Here is a 27,902-nt window from a genome sequence, read left to right as displayed (position 1 = left end):
GGAGCGCGGGAAGGCTGGCGGCCATGGCGGCCTCGGGACCCGGGTGTCGGAGCTGGTGCCTGTGTCCCGAGGTGCCGACCGCCACATTCTTCACGGTCCTGCTGTCGCTGCTGGTGTCCGGGCCCCGCCTGTTTGCGCCGCAGCAGCCCCCGGAGCCCTCGGGCCTGGCGCTGCGCTCCGAGGCCCTGCGCAACTGGCAAGGTGAGCAGGGCGGGGCCTCGATGGCGCGCAGAGGCTCTTCCCCGACTTCGCGCGTCCCGGGCTCGCCCGGCCGGCCTCGCCGCCTGCCCACGTGCGCATCTCCACTGGCCCCTCCGAGGTCCAGCCTCCAGCACCGTCGCTTGCTCCGCGTATTTCACGTCCTAGCAGAGCCTTACCTCGTCATCACTGTAATCCCGTCCTTACCCAGTTGTGCGCCCTTTCCTATCGCCTCCAGTTGGGTCAGGGCCCCACAACCATTCCTGGATCTCTCCCCTCCCATTTCCCGTACACACCCACATGTGCTTAAGGCTCGAGCCTCACAGAAAATGTTTTTCTCTTCGCCTTCATCACGACAATTGAGCTTTGGTCAGTTGCCACCCCTATAAAATTCTACTTGAGGTTTGGAATGGCTTCTGCTTCCTTTTTATCTTAATCCTGGATTCAATTCCCAGCTCATGGAGAGAAGCGGGGTGTCTTCTGCCTTTGGAAAGGTGTTTGCTTTTTTTTCTTCTTCTTTTGAGGGGGGGATTTTCAGACCAGTGTAGTATAAACATCCGTTAGTAAAGACCTTCCTAGTGTCCCTTTCTTCCTCATTCTTTTCTGGGAGGAATATAGGAAATTTGATTTGTCCTTGCTGTTTTTGCAAAGTACACTCACATGCATTAATCTCACATAATCCTCACAGGGATTCCATGACATAGGCCATATTAAGTGCCCATTATTTAGATAAAGTTGAGGCTTAATGTAGAGAATCGCAGAGGTATTAAGTCATAGAAGAGCAGCTATTAAGTCATGCCATTGAGATAGGAACCCAGCTTTTTGTTTTATTGTGTGATATTTTGGAACTAGAACCGTGGGATAGATAATCCCCAAGTCATATAGAATTGCTTCTAGCATCTTTCCACATTGACACTTGGGATTGAGATAGGAGCTCAGCTTTTTGTTTTTATCTGTGGGATGTTTTGGAGCTAGAGTCTTGGAATATAGAATCCCCAAATCATACAGAGTTGTTTCTAGAATCTTTTCACGTTTATACTTGGAATTTCAGTTATGGAAGTACTCAACAAATAATGAAGTACTCTTCAGATATTGAAGCCTTCCGGAGTCTGCCTGACTGAGGTATATGGTTCCAAAGCCTGCTCCTTGCGCACATCTAAGACTGTACGGTCCCACCCTTCACCCTGGATGCCGCCTCCTCAGACAGAAGCAAAGGGCTGACTTAAGCCGAGGCCCCCTTTTTTCTTGAGTTCTCAGCTTCCCTGGGTGTGGGGTTCATGGACGTATGAGCATTAGCTATAATAAGATCCTTTGAAGACCTCACATCCGACCTTGTTACTTTGCAATGGTGAAGCAAAAGTCTAGAGGACCTGGGCCTTGCACTCAACTGAACTCAGCCAGTGTAACTGTGATCAAGCCAAGATTCTGCTCCAAGACTCTCGACGCCTGTCCAATATTACTATCATTTCATCGGTCTCCCTTCTCTAGGGTAGTGTTTGGCCTGCAGAGATATAAAATACATTTAGCGATAACTGCATTTAGAAAAATAAAAGTATGATTCTTTGCTGTCTTGTTACACATAAACCATTAATTATTTCTACCTGTAAGACCAGAAAGACCAGATCAGCACTTTTAAGGAAAACTTCTGATTTCTATATATTAATGATAGCATTATAATTCTCATAGCTGCAAAATAATTCATGGTCCCTTTTTTCTTCCTCTGAACAGCCACTATGGAAGGAGAGGTCAGGATTACAGCTGAGGAGACTGGCATACAGAGTGTTAAGTGACACCCACTCAATTCACCCTGAAGCTGTTACAATTAATTAACCCTCAGACTGCCCAGTGAGGTAGGTCAGTATTAAAAATCTCAAAAAAAGGATTATAAAGCACTTTGAAAATTTAGATACCACTTCATAACAAAAAGTATGTTTTCCACACGTAGAAATTGGTTGCTGACTTGCTCCAGGTCTGGGAAAGAGCAGGGATTAGACATCCATGCCTCCACTCTAAGTCTTGGGTCCTTCGTTGTTACCCCATATGACTGTCAGTAGCTCTCAGTTCTCTCTCATGAGACTACTCTCTTAAATGGCTTAGAACCTGGCTTTCCCTCCTTGGAGCAACCCCCTTCAGCCTCTAACCCAGCTCCCTCTTCAGTTTACAGGCTGGTGACCTACATCTTTGTCTATGAGAACCCAGTCTCCCTGCTGTGCGGTGCTATCATCATCTGGCGTTTTGCTGGCAATTTTGAGAGAACTGTGGGTACCGTCCGCCACTGCTTCTTCACCTTGATCTTCGCCGTCTTCTCCGCCATCATCTTCCTGTTGTTTGAGACTGTGTCATCGCTCTCAAGGCTAGGGGAGGTGGAGGATGCCAGAGGTTTCACCCCAGTGGCTTTCGCCATGCTGGGAGTCACCTCTGTCCGCTCTCGGATGAAGCGGGCCCTGGTGTTTGGGGTGGTGGTGCCCTCGGTACTGGTGCCATGGCTGCTGCTGGGTGTCTCTTGGCCCATCCCCCAGACCTCTTTCCTGAGTAACATCTGTGGCCTTTTGGTTGGGCTAACTTGTATCCTTGCTAAAAGAGGACTGTGCAGTAATGCCGAGGGGTATGTCGGGTGGGAAAGGCTGGGTGGGGATCAGGTAGAGAGTCCTGGGCTCAGATGTGGGCAGCCTAGGTTCTAGCTTCAGCTTTGAAAACCAGGGATCCTTGGGCAGTTCACCTCCCCAGTCTGGACCAGAATTTCCTTATTTGAAAAATATCAACAGTTATCTTCTTGTTTCAGCTTAGCACTGCCAGTTGGTTGCTTTTGTTTTTGTTTTTGTTTTTTGTAAACTGAGGTATAAATCTACATTTGAATAATTATAATAAGAGTCTTCATTGCCAGAGTCTGAGATGTCCATAAGCTGGAGGTGCTATTCATGAAAATGATAGGAAGCAGATTTGTTTGAGTTTTGTATTTTGTTTCTTTGCAATGCCGGAATTGAACCCAAAGCCTTACACATGCTGGACAAGCATTTAATACTGAGCTACACCCCCAGCCCCAGATGTGTTTGGGTTTTGTTACTGTTTTTTTGAGTTGGTTTTTTTTCTCAGGGAAAACAAATGAAAGAAGACTTACCATATGGTGATTAAAAATTTAGGATGAGAGCCACTGGGCGTGGTGGTGCACGCTTGTAATCCCAGCACTGGGGAGGCGGAGACTGGAGGATCATGGTTTGCGGACAGCTTCAGCTACATAGGCTCTTTGCAACTCAGTGAGACCCTGTTTCAAAATAAAGAATTAAAGCCGGGCATGGTGGCGCACGCTTGTAATCCCCGCCCTTGGGAGGCTGAGACAGGAGGATCGCACAGGTTCAAAGCTAACCTTAGCTACTTAGTGAGGCTCTCAGCAACTTAGTGAGACCCTGTTTCCAAATAAAATATAAAATAGGTCTGGGAATATAGCTCGGAGGTAGAAAGCCTCTGGGTTCCACCCCCAGTACCACCAAAAAAAAAAAAAAAATAGGGCTAGTGGTGTAGCTCGGAGGTAGAATGTTCCTGGGTTCCATCCCCAGTACCACACGCAAAAAATAAAATTAGGATAAGCTTTCCAGCCTTTGTGTTCTGACAATCAGAAGGAAAAAAAAAATCTAAATTACAAAGTGGGGTTGCTTAAACATGAGAATTATAGCGCTGGGGATTAGATAGCAGATATAATCATAGGCGGAGTGTGGTGGCATATGCTTGTCATCTCAGTACTTGAGAGACTGAGACGAGAATTGCAGGCTTATAGACAGCCTCAGCAATTTAGGGAGTTCTTCAGCAACTTAGTGAGACCATGTTTCAAAATAAAAAATAAAATAGGGCTGGAGGTATAGTTCAGAGGTAGCCCCGGGTTCAATCCCCAGTACAATGCACACACACACACAAGATATACTCATAAAATATGTTCTAATTTGTGGTTTTTTAATTGTTTTTGTTTTTTGTGGTACTAGAAATTGAACCCAGGGGCATTCTACCATTGAGCTACACCCCCTAGTCCAATTTTAGTTTTTGTTTTGAAACAGGGTTTTGCTAGAGTGCTGAGACTCTCACTTGCTGAGGTTGTCCTCTAACCTGCAATCCTCCTGTCTCAGGATTACTTGGGAGGCTGTGCCACCACACCCAGCTCCAATTTATAATTCTATACACTATTAGGAGAGGTTTCATATAATACTGGTCATTGATAACATAGCTATTTTTATTTTATTTATTTATTTATTTTTGGCGGGTCGTCTGGGGATGAAAGCCAGGGGCATTTGACCTCTGAGCTACACCCCCTGCCCTAGTTTTTATTCTTTTATTTTGAAACCGGGTCTCACTGAGTTGCAGAGGGCCTCACTAAGTAGCTGAGGCTGTCCCCGAACCGCGATCCTCTGGTTTCAGCCTTCTGAATGCTGGGATTACAAGTGTGTGTCACCACACCTGGCACATAGCTATTATTTTTAAATTTCATTTATTTCAAACTTCTAATAGAAATATCTGAAGCTATACACTCTCCTGCAATTACTACTTTAGCTATATTCTGTAGCTTCAATGTGGTTTCTTTTCTTTTTTGTACTGGGCATTAAACCCACGAGCACTCTGCCACTGAGCTACATTCCCATACCTTTTAATTTTTTTACTTTGAGACAGTGTCTTGCTAAGTTGCCCAGGGTGGCCTTGGGGTGTGTGTGTGTGTGTGTGTGTGTGTGTGTGTGTGTGTGTTTACTGTGGATTCAACTCAGGGGAATTCTACCTCTGAGCTACACCCCCAGCCCTATTTTTTTCTTCATTTTGAAACAGGGTCTTGCTAAGTTGATGAGAGTCTCACTACTTGTCCTCGAACCTGCGATCCTGCTTTCTCAGCCTCCCAAGTACTGAGATTATAAACATATACCACCAGCTTTGACCTTGATCTTTCAATCTTCCTATCTCAGCCTCCTGAGTAGCTGGGATTACCACCATGCCCAAAAATATTTTTTAATATCCCTTGCTATTTTTTCTTCGATTCAAAAGTTATTTATATGTGAGTCGCTTAATTTTAAATAGTTGGTAATTTTTCCAGATTCTTTTTGTTATTTCTAATTAATGTTATGTGGGCAGAGAACATTGTGGGGGGGTGAGGGAGGGAGAGAGATTGAGAGAGCCATTGGGGATTGAACTTGGTGGCATTCTACCTCTGAGCTGCACCCTCAACTCAATTTTATTTTTTATTTTGAAAAAGGGTCTTGCTAAAGTGCTGAGGCTGGTCTCAAACCGCAAGTCTCCTGTTTCAGTCTCCAGAGTACTGGGATTATAAGTGTGTGCCCCCACGCCTGTTTGGAGACCATTCTTTGTATGACTGCAGTTCTTTCTGTGTGAGTGTATATGTGGTACTGGGGATGGAACCCAGGGGAATGCTACCTCTGAGCTACAGCTCAGCCCAGTGTTTTGAAACAGGGTATCACTAAGTTGTGGCGGGCCTCACCAGATTGTTGAGGCTGGCCGTGCCTAGGATCCTCCTGTCTCAGCCTCCCAAGCACTGGGATTACAAGCTTGCACCACCATGCCCGGCATATTCTTTATCTTGAAACAGGGTCTCACTAAGTTGCTGAGGCTTGTGATCCTCCTGCCTCCACCTCCCAAGTACTGGGATTACAAGGGTCTGCCACTATGCCTGGTAGATTGCAGTTTTTTTAAATTGTTTCTGGCCTAACATTTGGTTTATCTTGATGACTTTTTTTTTTTTTTTTTTTTGGTAGTGAACTCAGCAGCTTTTTACCTCCAAGCTACACCCCAGTCCTATTTTATTTTTATTTTGAGATAGGGTCTCACTTAATTACAGAAGGCCTCACTAATTTGCTGAGACTAGCCTCAAACCTGAGCTCCTCCTTCTCAGCCTCCCAAGTACTGGAATTACAGGCATGCGCCACCACACCCAACTGTTAGCTTTAAAAAAAAAGTCTTTGTAGTAGTGCATGCTTGTGCACACATGTAATTTCAATAGAGTGTAATTTCAGTACTTGGAAGGCTGAGATAGAAGAATCACGGATTCAAGGAAGAGTCTCCACAACTTAGCACTTAATGAGACCCTGTTTCAAAATAAAAATTAAGGTTGGGGGGTAAAGCTCGGAGGTAGAATGTCCCTGGGTTCGCTCCCACGTAAAGTAGATCTGCTGGTGACAGATGATCTTTTCATTGTCTATAAAGCTTTCATTTCACTAAATAGAGAATTCTAGCTGCCTCTGATCTCCCTGGACTGCTTTAAGTTTTTGGGGAGGGAGGGTATTGAGGATTGACTTGAACCCAGGGGCATTCTATCTCCAGGATATACCCTCAGCACCCCCTCCCCTTTTAATTTTGAAACAGGGTCTCGCCAAATTGCTGAGGGTTTTTTTAAGTTCCTGAGGCTGGCCCCAAATCTGTGATCCTCATGTTTCAGCCTTCCAAGTACTGGGATTACATATATGAGCCACAGTGCCTAGCTCCACTTTAACTTAATGAAGTCCTTGCATTATTTTCTGGCCTATATTGTTTCTGATGAGGAATTATTAATAATTTTTGTTGTTCTCCTTTATGTGATCATGGGTTCTTCTTTCATGGTTTTATCTTTATCATTGGTTTTCAGCCCTTTTTTTATACAGGGGGTTGAATCCAAAGCCTTTCTACTTTTGAGCTATACCTGCAGTCTGATTTTGTTTGTTTGTTTGTTTACTTTTGGAGAGATCTGGGGCATTCGACCTCCGAGCTACATCCCCTGCCCTATTTTTTATTCTTTATTTTGAAACAGGGTCTCACTAAGTTGTGGAGGGCCTCACTGAGTTGCTGAAACTGTCCCTGAACCGAAAATCCTCTGGTTTCAGCCTCCCAGATGCTGGGATTACAAGTATGCGCCACCATACCCAGCTCTGATTTTATTTTTTATTTTGAAACAAGGTTTCACTAAATCGCTGAGGGTCTTGTTAATAAGGCTAGCCTGAACCTGTGATCCTGCTATCTAGCCTCCCAAGTACTGGAATTGTAGGTTGCATCACCACGCCCAGCCTTAGCTATCCTTTTCTTAAAATCAATACATGTTAATTGTAGGTATTAATAGATATTAGTGTGATGGTCCCCTCCATGCACGTAGCATGCACTGACCTCCCTTCCCCACCTTTCCTCTAAGCACACCCACAGCTATTGAATTCATCAAATCTTTAAAAATTTGTAGACATTATTTCTTAAAATTTTCTCTATCTCAATTTTTCCTTTCAATGAAGCTTAGTTAAAAGACTTGATAATGTTCCGTGGGCCCCTAAAGTGCTACTTATTTCTTTTTTTTTTCCAGCCTTATTTCTTATTTCTTACTTATTTTTACTTATATTTATTTTTATTATATTTATTTATTATATTTTATGTATATTTACTTATTTCATACTTAGTTTCAGCCTTATTTCTTTTTCCCTTACTTCACTGTGGATAGGTTTATTGCCCTGCATTCAGGTCGAGTGACCTTCTGTAGTGTTCAATCTGCTGGTAAACCTATTTCACATATTGTGTGTTTCATCTCACTTTTTATTTTTATTTTTATTTTTGGTGGTACTGGGGTTCCTGGAAACCCTTTTATTACCTCCGGGCTACACTTCCAAACCTATTTTATACTCTTTTATTTGGTAACAGGGTGTCTTAAGCCAGAGTGGCTGGCTTCGAACTTGCGCGATCCTCCTGTCTCCACCTCCCAAGCGCAGAGATTACAAGCGTGCACCACCACGCCCGACCATCTCACATGTTTTTAAGTTCAAAAAGTTCCATTTGGTTCTGTTTTCCATTTTCATTTCTGTATGGAGATTTATGTTTCTTTACTATGTTTATGTTTTAACTACTGTGCATGTGGGAGTGTGTGTGGGGGTACTGGACACTGACTTGAGTCCAAGGACATTTTACTTCTGAGCTGTACCCCAGCCATATTTTATATTTTATTTCAAAATATGGTCTCCTGAGCTGAGCGTGGTGGCGCACATTTGTAATCCCAGCATTTGGGAGGCTGAGACTGGAGGATCATGGTTTGAGGACAGCCTCAGCTACTTAGTGAGGCCCTTTGCAACTCAGTGAGACCCTGTTTCAAAATAAAGAATAAAAAATAGGGCTGGGGGTGTCGTTTGGAGGTAGAATGCTCCTGGGTTCCATCCCCAGTACTGCAAAAAAAAAAAAAAAAAAAAGTCTCCCTGCATTAACAAATTGGCTTTGGCCTTGAACCCGCAATCCTCTTGTCTCAGCCTCCCAAGTACTGTACCACCACATCTGCCTTAAATACTTTTTTATAAGGACATCTCTATAATAGCTATTTTGTATGTGTATGTGGTGCTGGGGATTAAACCCAAGGGCATTCTATCTCCAAGCTACATCACATGCCCATTCTATTTTTTATTTGGAAACAAGGTCTCACCAAGTTCCTGAGAGCCTCATGAAGTTGCTGAGGCTCGCTTCGAACATATGATCCTCCTGTTTCAGCCCCTCAAAATACTGGGACAGATGTATACCACCACGCTCAGCTTAATAGCTAGTTTGTTTTTTGTTTTTTTTTTTAATAGAAAAGAGCATTTTAATTCTTGTTCTTAGAAACTATAAAGACTATACATGATTTGAAATTGAGACTATACCAAACAACGGCCAAAGAACTGTCCATTCTATGCCTTTTCTTTTGGCTGGTCACTCAGAAATATAATGTTATCAGCAATTATGGTTGTCGCCTGTTGCCTCACGTTGTTTTTATCCATGTATTCACCATAGTCGACTTTCCCTTCCACATAAATCCGAGACCCCTTTTTCACATACTGATATGCCACATCTCTAAGGCCTGGCCGGAACACTGATATTCTGTGCCATGTTGTCTTTTGACTAACATCACCCATTTGATATACTTCATTGTCCCCTGACCGTCACATCTCATTTGTCGCTAGGGAAAATATTGTGACTGGATTTTTTCCTTCCGCCTGTCTCATGACAGGGTCCTGACCCACTCGCCCAAGTAACTGTACACGATTCAGAGATCTTTCAAGAACCAAACTGCTGGCTACTTCAGATTCATGCCTTACAAACTTATGAAATACCTGTATTACAGGTCTTCGAAACATGGCTTCTATTTTCTTACAACCTAATCTTTAGTCTTTTCAGCCAGCCCAGGACGTGTGCCCTTCCTTCTTCCTTCTCTCGCCTGACGCACCAATAGCTAGTTTTTGTTTTTTGTTTTGTTTTGTTCTTTGCAGCACTGGGGATTAAACGCAGGGGCATTCTATTTCCGAGCTACACCCCCAGCCCTATTTTCTGCTCTTTATTTTGAATCAGGGCCTTACTAAGTTCCAGAGGGTCTCACTAAGTAGTTGAGGATGTCTGCGAACCTGCGGTTGATCCTCCTGTCTCAGCCTGCCAAGTGCTGGGATTACAAGTGTGCACCACCATGCCCAGCTAGTAGCTAGTTTTAAATCCTTGTCTCTGCCATTCTGGATCTAGTTATTTCTGTTGATTTTCCTTCTGATTATGGGTCCCATTTTCCTGCTCCTTTGCATGCCTGGCCATGTTTTGTTTTATGCTACGCACTGTGAATGCTAGATTGTCATGGGCTGGGTTTTGTTGTTTTCCTTTAAAGAGTGTTGATTTTTGTTCTGATAGGTGGTGAATTGTCTTGAAGATTAACATAAAACTTGAGATTTGTTTATAAGCTTTTAGGAAAAACCTAGAGTAGCCTTTATTCAGTGACTAGTTTAGCCTTATTGTTAGGGCATTGTCCTCCCTTCTGAATGTCTTAGGTGTTCAGTGAGCTCTTTACCCTGTTCCGCTGGAACTTGAGCATGTCCTTACCCTGGGAGCTTTTGCTAGGCTCTCAGCTTCCTGGTATTTGTTGTTTCCCCAGTAGCTCTTCCTAATTGACTTGAGGAAACTCAGCCTAGGTGTGTGCACCTTAGTAGTCAGCTGAAATCTCAGGGAACTCCTACGTAGATTTCTAGAGCCTCTTCTCTCAGCAGTGCGCTCTTACTCTGCCCTGAGAATCCTACCTGTCATCCTTCCCAAATTACGTCTGTGTCTTTGGTCTGGAAGCAGGTGCTCTACCTGTGCTGCAGTTTGAAAAGCACCTCTCGTCAAAAAATTCACATGTTCTTGGGGCTCACACCAATTGCTCCCCTTTTCTCAGGGGTCTTAACCCAGTAATGTTTGCCCAAAGTCTGAGAACAGTTGTTTAATACATTGTGTCCAAACTGGGTGTGGATACCTGTACTTAGGAGGCTAAGCAGAATGATTATAGGTTCAAGACTAACCTCAGCAACTTAGTGAGACTCTCAGCAACCTAGCAAGACCCTGTTTCAAAAATATAAGAAGTAAGCCGGGTATGGTGGTGCATACCTGTAATCTCAGTACTTGGGCGGCTGACTCAGGAGGATTGTAGATTTGAGGGCAGCCGTGGCAGCTTAGTGAATCCCTCAGGAATGTAGTGATACCCTGCCTCAGAACAAAAAAAGGGTTGGGGTGTGGTTTGGAGGTAGAATGCTCCTGGGTTCAATCCCCAGTACCATGAAAGAATGGGGGAGGGAGGGAGGGAGAAAGAAAGAAAAGAAAAAAAATATAGTGTTTATAGTTAGGATGGAAGTTCTAGTAGTATCACTTTATTGGAGTCAGAAGCAGAGTAGATTCCTGAGCCAGGTGTTGCGGGGCACGCCTGTAATCCCAGTACCTGGGAGTCTTAACACAAGAGGATCCCAGGTTTAAGGATAGCCTCAGCAAGTAGTGAGATTCTTATCAACCTAGTGAGACTCTGTTTCAAAATAAAAATAAAGTAGGGCTGGGGGTGTAGCTTGGAGGTAGAACCCCCCCCGAGTTCAGTCCACAGCACCACAAAACAGAAGAATAGATTCTTGAGATCATCCCAAATTCGTCAGCCAGGACCACTCTTGACTTCTTTGGCTCTCACTGGGAATCAGCGTTTGCAAATACACTGTTCTCCCTGATTGAGTTTACGAATTTGCGGAAACATATTCGTGGTTATCGCCGTCAGTGAGTGAGTCCTACTGCCACTCCGTGGCCAGCGACAAGGGATGCTGCGCCTCCTCTAAGGAGCGGCCTGGCCGCCCAGCAAAGAATTGCCTTGCTCAGTGCCGCTGGCTCTCCTCTAAGAACCCGCCCCAGGGAGCACCTTTTTGTTGGCGGGGCTTTTGTGCAGCCTTCTCTCTTTCTCCGGGCTGTTTCAGCTCATGTCGGGGCTCAGCATTCACATCACTTCCTTGGGGAGGCCTTCTCCGCTCCCAGTGAGGCTAGCTCTCCAGCGTGCCTTCAGCTTTTGCTGATCTCTACTGATCTACTCCAGCTACTCATTCCTTGTTTGGCACTCGATACGGATTGAGCATCCCTAGTCCCAAAGTATGGGATCCAGAGTCTGACTCCCCACACGTGGAAAGTATCACATCTGATCTTATAGAATGGGTCTCAGTCAAAACACAGGTGCGGTAAAAATACTGTTTAAAATAACCTTCAAGCCGGGCGTGGTGGCGCACGCTTGTAATCCCAGCATTTGGGAGGCTGAGACGGGAGGATCGCGGTTCACGGACAGCCTCAGCTACTTAATGAGGCCCTCCGCAACTCAGTGAGACCCCGTTTCAGAAAGAAAAAAGAAATAGGGCTGGGGGTATAGCTTGGAGGTAGAATGCCCCTGGGTTCCATCCCCAGTACCACAAAAAATAAATAAAAATAAAATAACCTTCAGTCAACATGTATAGGGTGAAGATAAACAGTTTTTGTGTTGAAACTGGGGTCCCATTCCCAAGATATCTTGTTATATATTATATAGGCAAATATTCCAAAATCTGAAATACTTCCAACCATTTTGAATAAAGGACACTCAGCCTGTCCTTATTCCTTTGTCAGGTGTATACTAGGTGTTTAATGTTCGTTGAAAGGAAATATGAACAAATGCAGGTTGACTGGCTGTGTAGACCTCGGCAGGCTGATGCAGGGTAGATGACGGGGCTGTCGGGGACAGTGATGGTACGCCAAGAAGCTCCTGTGAAGCCCACTTGGTCACATTGAAGTAGGGTGCTTTCTTTTTTGGGGAAAAGTACAAAAAGGTGGCAACCCCTTGGGGGATATTAGGACAGCCTGTGTCTCCTCCCTCTACTAGGACAGGCCTGGGGATGGGCTGGCATGGTGAGGGTGACGTGCTGACCCCCGTGTGCCCACCTCTGTTGCTGGGCCGTGCTCCCTGTGAGGTACAGTGAGTGGCAGCTCTGAGTCTGGGTTTCCCTTGCCCTTGAAACTCCGGTTTGGTGGGATAAGCTTGGACGCCTCTGTAGATAGCGTGGGAGCCCTTGTCCTTCCACGGGGGCGTTCACGCCTCCCTTTGGCTGCCTCTAGTTTGACTTAATACGCCCACCTCAGATGGCCTCACGTACTGCCATTCCATTGACCTCTCGGAGCGAGTCGCACTGAAGCTGGACCAGAAGTTCCCCTTCAGCCTCCTGCGGAGAATGTCTGTGTTCAAGTATGTCTCCGGGTCTACAGCTGAAAGAAGGGCAGCCCAGAGCCGGAAGTAAGTTACAGAACTCATCGGTCTTATTCTTAAAGCAACGCCAGGGCCTGGGTAGGGTGTACCGGGTTCACCATGGTTCATAAAGGAATGAGAAGGGGACAAGTTGAAAAGCTACATGCAGTGGCTGGGCGTGGGGGCGCAGGCTTGTAATCCCCGCACTTGGGAGGCTGAGACAGGAGAATCGCACAGGTTTGAAGCCAGCCTCAGCTATTTAGTGAGGCTCTCAGCTGGGAGTATAACCCGGAGGTAGAAAGCCCCTGGGTTCCACCCCCAGTACCACCAAAAAAAGAAAAGCTACATGCAGCTAGGGACTGGGGTACAGCTCAGTGGAGGGACACTTGCATACATGAGGTTTCATCCCCAGCACTCAAAAAATAAAAGGTGTGTGCAAATGTTTTCCAAGTGCTCTGGCTGCTGCACCACTGTCAAAAGAAGGGACTGAGCTGGGTGTGGTGGCACACACCTATAATGCCAGTACTTGGGAGCCTGAGCCTGAGACAGAAAACTTGTAGATTCGAAGCCAGTCTCAGCAATTTACTGAGGCTTTGCTTTTTTTTTTTTTTTTTTTTTTCTTGCGGTACTGGGGATGGAACCCAGGGGCATTCTACCTTGAGCGACACCCCCAGCCCTATATTTTGTTCTTTATTTTGAAACATGGTCTCACTGAGTTGCAAAAGGATTCACAAAGTAGCTGAGGCTAGCGGCTAACCATGATCCTGTCTTAGCCTCTCAGATGCTGGGATTATAAGTGTGTGCCACCACACTTGGCTATTTTTTTACTTTAATTTGAAATACTGAGGATTTAACCCAAGGGCCCTCTACCACTGAGCTACACACCCAACCCCTTTTATTTTTTCTTTTGAGAACAGGGTCTTGCTAAGTTGCCTAGGCTGGCCTTTAACTTGTGTCCTCCTGTCTGATCTCCCAAGTTGCTGAGATCATAATCATTCTGCCATTCTGCATGACTCTTTTTTTACTTTGGATTGAACCCCGGGGCATTCTACCTCAGAGCTATACCCTTAGCCTTATGTATGTTTTATTTTTATTTGGAAACAAGGTCTGACTAGGTTCATGAGAGTCTCACTACTTGCTGAGGCTATACTTGAACCTGCAATCTTCCTGTATTCGCTTCTCAAGTACAGGGATTATAGGTGTGTACCATCACACCCAGCTCTTGAGCATTTTTTAAAGGCAGGAATGGGGACTGGGAAAAACAGAAATGTAAACCTACCTGTTTTGTTTCAGGCAAAAAATCCCAGGGTCTCAATATGGGAGAGGCTATTTAAATTTAAAGTGAGATATTTCGTGGTTTTTAAGGGCTCTCATAGAATCCCTTCCCCTGTATTTGGCATTGAACCCAGGGGCATTCTACCTCTGAGCAAACCCCAGCCCTTTTATTTTTTCTTTGGAAACAAGGTCTTGCCAAGTTGCTGACAATCTCACTATGTTGTTGAAGATCCTCAAACTTGTGATCCTCTGGTCTCAGCCTCCCAAATACTGGGATTGTAGGCAAACGCACCACCACCATGTCCAGCTTCCATAGACTCTTGAAAGGGCTGTAGGGCCATGGGGTGTAAACTTTACCCTGGGAGAGCATCCCCTCTGTGATAGCTGATACTGGTCACCGGCCACAGCTCACATGTCCCTACTGAATGGACTATTCTCCTAGGTAACCCTAAAGAGAAAGTTCTTCCCTCCTGAATGACACTCGGCCTCTCTGAAGCATGGCCCTGGTGCCAGGTCTGGTCCTGCTTCAGCGTGGCAGCAGATGGGGCGGGGGAGATGATGGCCCCTTCTCTTCCTCCTGAGTTCCTCACATGGCTGGTGTCCAATCCTTCCTTGCCAGGGCATGCTGCAGGTGCCGGAACAGAACGTTGTGTTTCGGGTAGCCTAACAGTGGGTCAAAGGTGGCATTATGATGCACATGTTTATTTTGGGGATGAGACAGCCATTGGACCAGTTTTGTCTCCCTGATTGTTTTTGTTAAGGAACTCGTTTTGTTTTTGCAGTGCTGGGGGTGGAACCCTGGGCTCATACTTGCCAGGGAAGTGTTCTGCCACTGAGCCACATCCCCAGTCCCAAGGGAAAACAAGTGTTATTTTTCTTTGTTTTTGGTGTGTGTGTGTGTGTGTGTGTGTGTGTGTGTATGTGTGTGTGTTACGAGGGATGGAACCAAGGGGCATTCTACCTCCGAGTTCTACCCTCAACCCTATTTTTTATTCTTTATTTTGAAACAGGGTCTCACTGAGTTGCAAAGAGCCTCACTTCACTAAGTAGCTGAGGCTGTCCGCGAACTGTGCAGCCTCCCGAATGCTGGGATTACAAGCGTGCGCCGCCATGTTTTTAATGGCATGAGAAGTGGTACTTGAAGTTCCTTGTGTCTGAGCTTGCAGCTGTAAGGCCAGGTTTTCACTGAGACGTGTACAGATTCAGTCCAGTCATCCGCCACAAACATCAGTGGCATTGATGCTCATTCTCCACATCTGAAATTTTGCTCAAGAGTTCAGAAGATAAAAGTCTTGGAGTGTGTCTCCCTGTGTTGTTCCAGCCATATAGTCCGTGGTGGCGCCTTTAGTCTCAGTTGAGAAAGCTCTAAGCTACGCTCGCAAACTTTTTTTACTTTTTGTTTTGAAACAAGGTCCCGCTTGGTTGCCGAGTCTCGCGACATTGCTGATGTGATCCTCTTGTCTCGGCCTCCCGAGTACTGGGATTATAGGTTTGAGCCACCAGCCTGCCGGGGCTGGGTCTTTACTCCTAAGGCCACAGAAATCCCACAGCAGGTGGTCCGGGCCCCAGCCCCATGATGCTCCTTTAGCGCCCACGTGGTGGAGCCCTTTAGGTGGAACTGCCAGCCACCACTAGGCCTGCGGGGACCCGGCCCCTCCCTCCGGGTAGGTGAGCAGCCGCGAGGAGGCCGCACGCAAATGGTCGCTGTCACAGCCCCACGAGCCTTCCTACCGTTGACTTGCTGTCTAGGCATCTGTTTCCAGAGTTGAATTTTTTCCCCACTTGGTCCCTAGCACTAGTCCCAGAGCTCGCCATAATGGAGTAGCACAGTAGCTCCCTCTCGTGTGTGAAGTGACAGGCGTACACTTGTCACTGCAACTGAATGACCATCTTGTCTCTTATTCCCTCTCCAGGCTGAACCCTGTGCCCGGCTCCTACCCCACACAGAGCTGCCATCCTCATCTGTCCCCCAGCCACCCTGTCACCCAGATACAGCACGCCACTGGCCAGAAACTGGCTTCCTGGCCAACCTGTGCTCCTGGACAGATGCCCAGCCTGCCTCCCTACCAGCCCACCTCCGGCCTCTGTTACGTGCAGAACCATTTCGGGCCAAGCCCCAACTCCTCCAGTGTCTACCCAGCTTCTGTGGGGACCTCCCTGGGGGTTCAGCCCCCCGTGCCCGTCAGCTGCCCTGGCACGGTGTATTCTGGGGCCCCAAGTACTCCAGCAGCCGCAGGCTCCAAGGAGTCCTCCGAGACCCCAGTGCCCTGAGAATTTCTTGGGAAGTGATCTCACATCTTGGCCTTCTGAGAAAGTTCCTCTCTGAGCTAAATGTTCTTGACTATTTATTGAATACCTCTGTGTGCCAAGCTGTGTCTAGTACTTTGATAAACGTCCTATTTCCATCTCACTGCTGGCCCTGTCCACTCTGTGAGGTACAGTTCATTGACTCGGCTTACATATACAGAGAGTAAGCCATTCTGTGCTTGTCTGAACTCACAGGCCCTCCTGGATGGACGGCTGGAATCTGAGCGCCAGGATCAGGAGCCTCCTGGAGGACATGGAGGAGAGGGCAGGGCCCTTCCAGCCCCACTTTCCTTCCTGTCACTGTATGTGTGCTCTGGCTTCTGTCTGTGGTTTGTGCTGGAGCCCCTGGGCCTGTGCAGTGTCTCCCCCGACAGCTGTCCCCTCCCCAGACTCTGCTGTCCAGCAGTGCAACCTGCAGCCGATGCCTGTGGTCCATGGTGTCGATGGCCTTTGTATAAAGAACTTGCCTCCATCCTGTCCCGGTGTGTGTCGTCTTTGTGGTCTCGTGGGGGAAGATTGCACGGAGATTGGGGCAGTGGCAGCACATGGTATGGTGGCCCAGAGGGGATGGACGGGGCCACGTTGGTACAGCATCCCATGAGGAGGGTGGGAATGGCAGAGGTGTCAGGAGAGCTAGAGACAAGACAGGAGGGGTGGATGGCCGCAGGAGGCCTCCACTGCCGCCAGCAAGGAGGGGTACCAGCAGGACGAAGGCCCAGAAGTTACAGTGCTGGCAGTGATGTCACCGGAAGCAAGAGGGTGGGGAAATGCGCTGGCTCTGTGTGTTGGTTGGTTGGCCATCACTGTCTTCCACAGCCAGATCGCCCAGGAGCTAGTTGGCAGGTGAGCCCAGCCCAGATGTTCAGGGCCAGGGAAGGAAGTGTGGCTGAGGTGATGGCCTGGCTTCCCCGGGGGAGCACGTGGCTTCTGGCTGGGCGTCAGCGGGGGCTGCTCATGGTGGGCCCACGTGAGGGCGTGCCAGCTGCAGGTGTTGTCCCCTGTTTGCTTTGCTTGTTCAGGAGCCTGACAGCCCACTCTGGCTTTCAGAGGTCCTACATATCCGGGGGATGAGACACCTCACCCCAAACCTACCCTTCCTGGTGAAGGGGGCCATTGACACACACCCGGATGGTCACTAGGGCCTTGCAAGGAGGTGGGGGCTGACCTGGATGGGAAATGGGGCTCGCAGCCGAGGAGCTGGTGCTCGGATGTAGCTGGGCTGTACCTGCGGCACTGGGCAAGTCTGTCAGGGCCCAGCCTGGGGATGTTGACTCCAGCCACACCCAGCACTTTAGCCACAGTGGCGCTTTGTGAGCTCAGACAGCTGCAAGTCTTAGACATCTTCCCTCCACCCTGGACCTGCACCAAAAGCAGGTGAGAAGGACACCTGCTCTCAGTACAGCAGGGTCACGTCCCTTGTTTTTGTGGCCTTTCTACATGGATGGTCTGGCTAGAGTTGCAGAAGCCTTGGAACTTGGGGGTGGCCAGGCTTGGGTGGAGGGGCTCACCAGTCCCCTAGTAGCAGAGCAGTGAGCATCCTTGGTTCCTTTGGCCCAGCTGTCCCCGCCCACCCTGGCTTTACAGCTGGGGCACCAGGGAAGCAGCTGTAGATGGAGCAGCCAACTGCAGAGCCTGGCCCTGGTCTGTCACGCCTGCTGCTGCCCTGAGACTGGCTACCCCTAGGTCTCTTGCCCCGGACTTCCTCTTGTTCTGGCAGCCTGGAGCCAGGTCAGAGTGGAGCCATCTCTTGACCCCATTTGTTTTTGAGAACCTGGAGGGGCCCCAAGCTCCTCCCCCATATGCTTGTCAGTGATATGCCCCTTGTCTGCAAACTCACTGACTGCCCAGCCCCAGGCTGAGGCCAGAGGTAGGCCATGAAGATAGGCCATGTGCCCACAAGGAACCCCAGCACAGGGCTGCCATTCACTAAATATTTGCCCAACAAAGGAGTGAACAGGTGATCTCTGCCCTGGGGGAGCTCAGACTAGTGGGGAAATGGACAAGCAAGAATTGTTATTACCAAGCCAGGCATGGTAGCACACACCTGTAATCCCAGTACTTGGAAGGCTGAGATTGGAGGGTCAGATGGAGAACAGCCTTAGCAAGTAGTGAGACTCTCAAAAACCTAGCAAGACCCTGTTTCAAAACAAAAAATAAAAGGGCTGGGGGTGGAGTTCAAAGGTAGAATGTCCCTGGGTTTGGTCCCCAGTACCACAAAAATAAAAATAAAATAAAATAAAAAGAATTGTCATGGCCAGGCACTGGTACACACCTCTAATCCCAGTATTTTGGAGGCTGAGATAGGAGAATTACAGGTTCAAGTCCAGCATGAAGTAACTTAATACCTTGTTTCAAAATAAAGGATGTGGTGTCGCTCAGAAGTAGAATCCCCCTGGATTCAATCCCCAGTAACACACAACACACACACACACACACACACACACACACACACACACACACGCCAGGCATAGTGGCAAATGCCTGTAATATCAGTACTTGGGTGGCTGACACAGGAGGATTGCAGATATGAGACCAGCATCATCAATTTAGTGAAACCCTGTTTCAAGATAAAAAGCTTAAAAAAGGGTGGAGGTGTGGCTCAGAGGTAGAATGCTCCTGGGTTCAGTCCCCAGCAACAATAACAAAAAAAAAACCAGGGCGGGGGAGAGGGGTAGAATGTCATGGCCCATGCTGGATATCTGTGATGGAAAATGGAGACCAGGAACACATCAGGAGCTGAGGGAGCCCCCATCCCAGTGTGGGCCAGCAAGCAGGGGAGGTGAGGGTCAGTCACACACTGAGCTGTAACCCTTCCGGGGAAGGAGGGAAATGCTCTCTTTGACCTCTGCTCAGTCAGCATAAGGGAAAGCCATTATTCCCTGCAGGCCAGGAACCTCTCCCCCAACCCAGTCCCCAGGCAAGGCAGCGCTCAGGGGCCGAGAAGCTTCCAGACCTTCTCAGTTTTCCGGCTTGGGCAGCTGGGGGCAGCAAAGACGCGGAATCACACCTTGTGCTCTGCTACAGCTCTCTGTTGTGCTCCAGGGAACTCAGGGCTGCAGGGAAGCTGATTTGCAGATGGTGACAGAGCACGATGATAAGTCCTGAGAGAGCCAGGTGCACACAACCCCGAGGTATGATCCTTTGCAATCTGTCCATTCACACTTTGATTTAACAAACCCTCCGAGCAAATACTTGAGTTCTAGACCTATGCTAGGCCCCAGAGAAGAGATCAAAAGGAGTGAGCCCCCGCAGGATGGGGTTCCTGCAAGCGTGGAAGGTGAGCAGATGGGGTGGCCTTGGAGCTGGGTGCTGGGACCCAAAGGGGCACCTCCCCAGCTCTGTGCCTGCACACCTGCCAGCTGCAATATAGCACCCCAAGCTGGAACCGAAGCCTGGCTCCTGGGGGACCCCACACCATGACCAGAACAGAGGAGAGGTTACCTGGGACCTGCTCCACAGTCCCATTTTAAGCTTTGGCCGAGAGCTTTTGAAAAGTTCTCTCGCCGGGCATGGCGGTGCACGCTTGTAATCCCAGCATTCGGGAGGCTGAGACCGGAGGATCGTGGCCAGCCTCAGCTACTTAGGCCCTTTGCTACTTAGTGAGGCCCTTTGCAACTCAGTGAGACCCTGTTTCGAAACAAAGAAGTAAAAAAAAAAAAAAATAGGTCTGGGGGTGTAGCTCAGAGGTGAATGCCCCTGGGTTCAATCCCCAGTACCCCCCCCAAAAAGTACAATTGCAAATATGTGTACTCCCACACACACACATGCACATTCACTCACCCTACATAGGCACCTTTGAGCATAGACTTGACCGTTTGACCTCACAAGTCTGGGAAATTCATGTTCAAACAGGTTGCTACTCACCTGAGATGGTCCACCCTAAGAACAGGGCAAATATACTCCTGAGCCTTAACTCAGAGCTCCTTAGCTCTTCAAAGCTTGGCATGTGCTTGTCAACTTTAAAGACCTGGTGCGAGCCAGGCCTGGTGGCACACACCTGTACCAGTGCTTGAGAAGCTGAGACAGGAGGACCGCAAGTTCGAGGACAATCTCAGCAGCTTAGTGAGACTCTTAGCAACCCAGTGAGATCCTGTTTCAGAAAATAAACAAACAAACAAATAAATGGCTGGGAGTGTAGCTTAGAGGTAGAATGTCCCTGGATACAATCTCCAGTAAACCCCCCGCCCCCAAATCAGGTGCCTCATTAGGACCAGGATGCTAAATACTAGAAATTAACAAAGGATAAAACTTTTGTGGAGTCACCAGAAACAGCCAGTTTCCCGGCTGTGACTCAGTTGCTAGGATTTGTGTTCTTTTCTAGTCCCCAGGGCTCTCTTAACAGCTGCAGAAGGCATCCTTGTCCCAAAGCAGAGATGTTCCTAGAGAAGTGCTATATATATGAAAAACTCGTTTGGCTCCAGGCTAACAAACTGGCCTTGCCTCTCTCAGAAGCTCAAGTGACCTCACAAAGAAGAAAAAAAACAGCGATACTTTCTGAGAGATACTTAAAGCCAATTAACATTCATAAGCCCTTAGCCCCCCTTGCTAACAGCCCTGATCACGGGAATAAAAACCAGTTCTCTCCTTTGTCCTGGGAACCAGCCTGACACTCTCCTGGGCGGGTTCAGGCCTCTCTTCTGTTCACATAAAAACCCCCAATAAATAAAGTGGTTTTGTTCCCATTGTTGTTGTGCCTCTGTCTGATTTTTCTGATGGAGAGCACAAGAACCTACCAGTCTGGTATCACACCCACAAAAATGCAATTAAAGCATGCATCTCCATGAATTTATTATACACAGAAAACACGTATAAGCTTGTCTAAACCTAAATACATGCCAAACGTATACACACGTATAAATGTGGCCGCCGAGCCCGGCTGGCCCTGGTCTCATTCCCCAGTCTCATCTCCCATCACCCTCTTGCATTCTCCTAAGCTGGCACTGTGGCGAGGACTCAACGGCTGGCCCTAGTTTGGGGCGGGGGTGGGGCTGGGTGACATCTCCAGGAGTGGGTGTGGCCCCTGATGGGCAGGGCAGCAGGGCAGCAGGACAGCCCTCCCCTTCCAACCGCCCGTCACACAATGCCAACCCCACCACTGGGGGTCAGGGCCATTGGCGGAGGAATTTGTCAACAATAAGATAACAACCGTGAGCTTATCCTGAGCCAAATTATGAGTGGCCCTGCTGATGTGTTGCTATGTGGAATAAGTACATGAACTGAATTCAGAACAAAAACCATAAACCCATAAACTAACACATTTGCCAAACATAGCAGATTGGTGGGCTTCAGCAAAGTGGAGACAACTTTTTTTTTTTTTTTTTTTTTTTTTTGGTACTGGGAATGGAATCCAGGGGCATTCTATCTCCAAGCTACACCCCAGCCCTATTTTTTATTCTTTATTTTGAAACAGGTTCTCACTAAGTTGCAGAGGGCCTCACTAAGTAGCTGAAGCTATCCGCATAACCGCAATCCTCCTGTCTCAGCCTCCCAAGTACTGAGATTGCAAGTGTGCACCACCACGCCTGGCTGGAGGGAGCCATCTTTGCTATTGGTTTCACCTGCTTAGCTTTGGGGACGGTGGAGGCTACAGATCTGTAAGCTCAGCAATAAGGTCGTAGAGTTGGGTTTGTTGTTGTTTTTGGTGGTATGAGGGGGGAGGTTTAAATCCAGGAACAGTCTACCTCTGAGCTATATCCCCAGCCCTATATTTTGAGTTTTAGTTTAAAACAGGGTTTTGCTAGGTTGATGAGAGTCTTATACTTGCTGAGGCTGTCCTTGAACCTGCAATCCTCCTATCTCAGCCTCCCAAGTAGTGGGATTACAGGTGTATGCCACCACACCCAGCTATGGTGCCAGAGTTTTACCTAATATAGGCACAATGATGTTAGCTCCCACACAGAGGTTGAGAGTAAAAGGGCTATTAAAGGGACTAAGATAGCCCACAATAATTTTGGCTGTGTAAGTGTGAGAAGTAGTAGTAATAGTAGGGAGTGAACCCTGGGTGCTCTACTACTGTGTTTTGAAGCAGGGTCTCACTAAGTTGCTGAGGCTGGCCTTGAGCCTGCAATCCTCCCATCTCAGCCTCCCAGGTACTTGGATTACAGGCATGCACCACCATGCCCGGCAATAATTTAGGCCCTTGATCAGCAACATTCCATCTCTCTGCAATCGCCACGTTCTACACAGCCAGCCTGCAAGATCTTAAAGAGAGCCGGATCGTCTTCAAAGGACTTTGGTTCCATAGATCACACTTGCCAAATATGGAGAAAAAAATGGGAAGAGATCCTCAGACCAACCCCATGCTGCACAGGGAGCCCGAGGCCCCGAGGTGGGAAGTGACTAGGCTAAGGTCACACAGCACAGAGCCCAAGTCCCCTGATCTGCACCCTTGGAAAGCATCAGCTGGTTGACAGCTGGGGTCACAAGGAGGCCTGTGCAGAGGATCCTAGTGGGCCCACTTGAGCCCACTCAGGTGAGCCCACTCCAGGAGCCCTTGCATCCATCCTGGCCACTGGGGATCCCCAGGCCCCTCTCAGCCACATCAGTGGGGCCATCATGAGCCCCCTCCAGTCTAACCCTCCACCCTCCAGCCACCCAGCCCATCTTTAGCTCCCATGCTGGGGACATCCCTTCCCACACCTAAGTCCTCGCATACAGGGCCCTCCACCTCCACCTTCCTCCTTCCTGCTGCCCCCTGGCCCTCACCACCTCTCCACTGCAGCCTTTCTTCCTCCTTCTTGACCTTATACCCCTCAACACACACACACACACACACACACACACACACACACACACACACACACACACACACCTTAAGGCCCAGCCCTCGCTCTGCTGTTTCTGTGAGACATTTCCCCATTTTCCAACTCTGGAGCAGATGACTGGACACTTGGGAAGAGACCCCTGGTCTCTGGGAACTGGCTTGAGGCTCATGAAGGAGGCGCCAGGACCTGAACAGCTGAGAGTGGGAAGGAAAGTCCAAAAGACCAGCAGGACCCAGAGGAAAAACAAAGCTTTGATCTTGGTGACTACTGGGAACGGGAGGCCCAGGCAGGGCCTGCTCTGTGGGCAGTCCAGAGGGGCGCACAGGCAGAGATGGCCTAGGGCATCGGAGGAGGCTCGAGCTGAGCCTCAGACCTTGGAAGACAGAAGCAGAGGCCTCAGCCGCCCACCAGCAGGCCTGTGCCCGAGTCAGCGCGCCTGCTGGAGACATCAGAGGAGGGCCTGGGGTTGGTGACACCGCAGAAGCCCAAGGAAGAGGAGTTTGAGGGAGGCCTCCAAGGGGTCAGTGGCCTCTCCCTGATTGTGAGAGGCCTCTCTGAGCCTTTGGTCCTCAGACTTCAGGACAGACAATGCCTGCCTAGCTCTGCGTAGAGGTTATATATGAAAAGGGGGTGGAGGAATTGCAGATGTGGTGGCACAAACCTGTAATCCAAGTACTTGGGAAGCTGAGACAGGAGGATCACAGGTTCAAGGCCAGCCTTAGCAACCTAACGATAGCTTCAGCAACTTAACGAGCTCTTGTCTCAAAAATAAAAAATAAACCAGGGCTGGGGTGTAGCTCAGAGGTAGAATACTCCTGGGTCAATCCCCACTACCAAGAAAGGGTGGGGTGATAAAATTCAATGCTGCTCTCTAGTGTCTACCTCAGGGGCAAGTTCCCCAGGAGCACAGACCTTCCATTTCTTGGCCTGTAGGATGGAAATAAGAATCCCAATTTTTAAGCTGGGCATGGTGGCACATACCTGTAATTCCAGTATTTTTTAAATTTATTTTTATTGGTGCATTGTAATCATATATCACATTGGAATACAAGACTTGAGAGGATATACAAGCACACGTCATCCAATTATCCCTCATCCAATCCCCATCCCATTCCCTCCCCCTCCCTCGATCCCATGCTGGAATAGGGGAAGATGGAGCCTCTTTAAAAGGCAGGAGGCACGTAATTCCAGTATTTTGAAAGTTGAGACGAGAGGATTAAAAGTCTAAGGCCAGCCAGCCTCAGCAACTTAGGCCCTCAGCAACTTAGTGAGACCCTGTTTCAAAATTAAAAAATAAGCCAGGCATAGTGGTACACACTTGTAATACCAGTAGTTGAGAGGCTGAGACAGGAGCATCGCAGCTTCAAAGGACAGCCTCAGCAGCCTAGTGAAACCCTATTTTCAAACAAACAAACAAACAAACAAACAAACAAACAAACAAACAAACAAAAATAGAAAGGATTTAGCCGGGTGTGGTGGGGCACGCTTGTAATCCCAGCATTCAGGAGGCTGAGAACAGAGGATCGCGGTTCGCGGACAGCCTCAGCTACTTAGTGAGGCCCTCTGCAACTCAGTGAGACCCGGTTTCAAAATAAAGAATAAAAAATAGGGCAGGGGTGATAAGTAAAATAAAAAATTAAATGCGAGTAAAATAAAAATGAGTACGGCGGAGTGTGAAAAACACGAGAGAGGTCCGGTACACATAGCATGTAAAGTTTTAATGGCACGGCTCTCCCGGGGATCAGGGCGAGGCACCGTGGGGCCCGCGCGCCTGTCCGAAGCTTGAGGACGCGGGCTCTCCTTTTAAAGGCATGCATCTCGCGAGATGAGGGTTTACTCGCGGGAACGCCCAATTCTCGCGGGGGTTTCAGCCCCTCCCTTGCCCTGCAGAGGTCATGTGACACAAAGTCACATGAGTGCAGGACCCAACTTAACATTCCGGCCTTTTGATGGTAGGGATAATGGATGACGATTGGACCCTCTAGCTTCTTCCTGCTGTCAAGGGGCGTCGTCAGGGGCCCCAGGCCGGGAGGAGTCGGGAGTTCAGTCCCCCAGAAGGGGGTGCAGGTGGGTGCATAGCTGCAGTGCGAATTGGAGGTTACCCTGGACAGCTTAGTGATGTGCGCTTGAGGAGGCTTGAACAGGCAAGGGCTATTAAAGAAAAAAACAAATCATGAGATTGAGCAGGCGACCAAAAAGGAGACTGGCTTACTCAGTACCTGGAGAGCTACCCTGAGCTGGCAAAGAGGATGGAGGTTGAGGGATCCAGGAGCCATCAGTCTTCAGCCAGGCTGAGTAGGGCCAGCGGCGGGGCCTGGTCTGGAAAGGTGCTCCCCCTGTGTTGAGGCACCTGGGGCTCACCCTTTTCCAAGGGCACTGTTCCAGTGGCCCTCCTGGCCACATGCCGAGCAGTCTGATTGGTAGGCGTGGCTTTGCCCCACTTGAGGCAGGCTCCTGGAGGTAGTTGTTGTTGCAGTCCTCCACACCTAGGTGGCGCTCCAGGGGGCTGAGCCGCCACCGCCAGCCGAAGGGCAGCTACCAGGGATCTGCTTTTTGGCAAAGTCGGAGTGTATGCTCCATTTCTGCCTGTTTCTCTCTGGAACTAAAACTTAGATGCTATGTTAAGGTTCTGTCAGCTGCGACGGACCTATACTCACAAAGAGCACGTCCCGAGACGGGTGTCCAGCAAGAATGGCAACGCGGACTCCGCACGGGCAGACAGAGAGTGTCGCCCCAGCCCCGGCCCGGCGTTTCCCACAGCACCTAGGGCACGCCCACGCGAGCCACCCAGCAAAATTGCAGTCTTTCGCGGGCCAAGATGGCGACTGTGACATCACCAGGCAGCGACTATGCGCCATCACAAAATGGCAGCTGGCGGGAAAATAAATGGAAGCTGATGGGGGAGAGCATTTGGAAGGATACCAGACCGCTTATAAAAGTTCCTAACTATTCCTGGGCCACCGCAACCTATTTCCCAACTCGTATCAAGGCAGACAGGCTCTCAGGGCATCTGCTAGTATAAAGGTTCGACTCCCCATAAATGGTTCGCGGGCGGAAACGAAGAACAGGAAATGGGCGTCCCCGATTTCCCTGCTCAATCGTTCGGAAACAGAGGTTAAGAGATAGGGAAGAACGTCTTCATTCCTTCTCAAAACCGGAGGATGACCTGGTCATCCGCAGCGTGGTCCCAGTGGACCGGGGGACAATGGGTCACCAAGCGCTTGGATTTTTGGGTCCCAGTGGACCGGAAGACCCAAGTCCGGAACCCGCTAACCAAGGGAAGGAGGCAGTTTACCAGAGTGAAGTGTTGCCAGCCAGCGCTGGCTGCGACAGAAGCGCTGAGAAGCTGCTGGGGGCGTGGTGGAGCCAGGGCGCGCGGATGCCGGTGGCTGGTGTGGACGGCACTGGCGGCTGGCGGGATCAGTGGGGGCGCGCAGGCGGCGTGGCTTGCCGGGCCCGCGGCGTGGAGACAAAATGGCTTCCAGGCACACACCAGAGGCTGAGGCTGGGCCCCGAGGAGCACCGCCAGTGAGCCTGGCTCGGGGCGGGTGGGGCAAACCGGCCAGAGGTCCCGGCGGTGACCGGAGAACCAAGCTGGAACAGTGCTTTAGGAGGTCCAAGCGGCAGGCAGAGGTCCTGGCCCGCGCAGGCGGTTGGCAGGCAGAGCAAGTGCCAAGCTGCCTGGCTCGGGCCGGAAAGATGGCTGCCGACTCCTAGGATTGGTTAGGAGTGGAAAGTGGGAGGGATTAAAGATTGTGAGGCCTCCAGTGAGGCCATGAGGTGGGAGGGGTTAAGGATGGCAAGGCCTCCAGTGAGGCCATGAGGTGGGAGGGGTTAAAGATGGTGAGGCCTCCAGTGAGGCCATGAGGTGGGAGGGGTTAAGGATGGCGAGGCCTCCAGTGAGGCCATGAGGTGGGAGGGGTTAAAGATGGTGAGGCCTCCAGTGAGGCCATGAGGTGGGAGGGGTTAAGGATGGCGAGGCCTCCAGTGAGGCCATGAGGTGGGAGGGGTTAAGGATGGCGAGGCCTCCAGTGAGGCCATGAGGTGGGAGGGGTTAAGGATGGCGAGGCCTCCAGTGAGGCCATGAGGTGGGAGGGGTTAAAGATGGTGAGGCCTCCAGTGAGGCCATGAGGTGGGAGGGGTTAAGGATGGCGAGGCCTCCAGTGAGGCCATGAGGTGGGAGGGGTAAAAGATGGCGAGGCCTCCAGTGAGGCCATGAGGTGGGAGGGGTTAAGGATGGCGAGGCCTCCAGTGAGGCCATGAGGTGGGAGGGGTTAAAGATGGTGAGGCCTCCAGTGAGGCCATGAGGTGGGAGGGGTTAAGGATGGCGAGGCCTCCAGTGAGGCCATGAGGTGGGAGGGGTTAAGGATGGCGAGGCCTCCAGTGAGGCCATGAGGTGGGAGGGGTTAAGGATGGCGAGGCCTCCAGTGAGGCCATGAGGTGGGAGGGGTTAAAGATGGTGAGGCCTCCAGTGAGGCCATGAGGTGGGAGGGGTTAAGGATGGCGAGGCCTCCAGTGAGGCCATGAGGTGGGAGGGGTAAAAGATGGCGAGGCCTCCAGTGAGGCCATGAGGTGGGAGGGGTTAAGGATGGCGAGGCCTCCAGTGAGGCCATGAGGTGGGAGGGGTTAAGGATGGCGAGGCCTCCAGTGAGGCCATGAGGTGGGAGGGGTTAAGGATGGCGAGGCCTCCAGTGAGGCCATGGGTGGGAGGGGTTAAAGATGGTGGGGCCAAGATGGCGGCCCCCCAGTGATTCCACGTGTTCAAGATGGCGGGCCAAAGCTGGCGACCCCCCCCCCCAGTAATCCCATGTGGCTGCTTACCGGAATGACCAGGCCCAGGCAGCAGGGGTGGGCAGGCACAGGGTGAAGGGCGC

At 49.5% G+C, this 27,902-nt stretch overlaps 1 protein-coding gene and 1 pseudogene across 3 annotated transcripts; one reads left to right on the top strand and one right to left on the bottom strand.

Annotated features, from left to right (window-relative positions):
- Positions 1–11: 11 nt before the first annotated feature.
- RHBDD2 (rhomboid domain containing 2) lies at positions 12–16,228 on the top strand (the record flags this gene model as incomplete). 2 transcript variants are annotated; one of them, XM_080704204.1, is made up of 4 exons in its annotated part: positions 12–201; positions 2,356–2,763; positions 12,580–12,730; positions 15,871–16,228. In XM_080704204.1, the coding sequence occupies 4 exons, from the start codon at positions 24–26 to the stop codon at positions 16,226–16,228; spliced, it is 1,095 nt and encodes a 364-aa protein (XP_080560330.1). The 2 variants fall into 2 exon arrangements, with proteins under 2 accessions (XP_080560330.1, XP_080560329.1); XM_080704203.1 differs by lacking the exon at positions 2,356–2,763 and having other exon boundaries at positions 24–201.
- LOC308269058 (single-stranded DNA-binding protein, mitochondrial-like) lies at positions 8,844–9,290 on the bottom strand (annotated as a pseudogene). The gene has a single exon. The product of its transcript is annotated as a single-stranded DNA-binding protein, mitochondrial-like (transcript).
- Positions 16,229–27,902: the final 11,674 nt, after the last annotated feature.

Source organism: Muscardinus avellanarius (assembly GCF_963383645.1).
Source record: "Muscardinus avellanarius genome assembly, chromosome: 10".
NCBI classification, from domain to species: Eukaryota; Metazoa; Chordata; class Mammalia; order Rodentia; family Gliridae; genus Muscardinus; species Muscardinus avellanarius.
The sequence above is the reverse complement of the archived record's forward strand: the minus strand, read 5'-3'. Positions and strand labels throughout refer to the sequence as shown.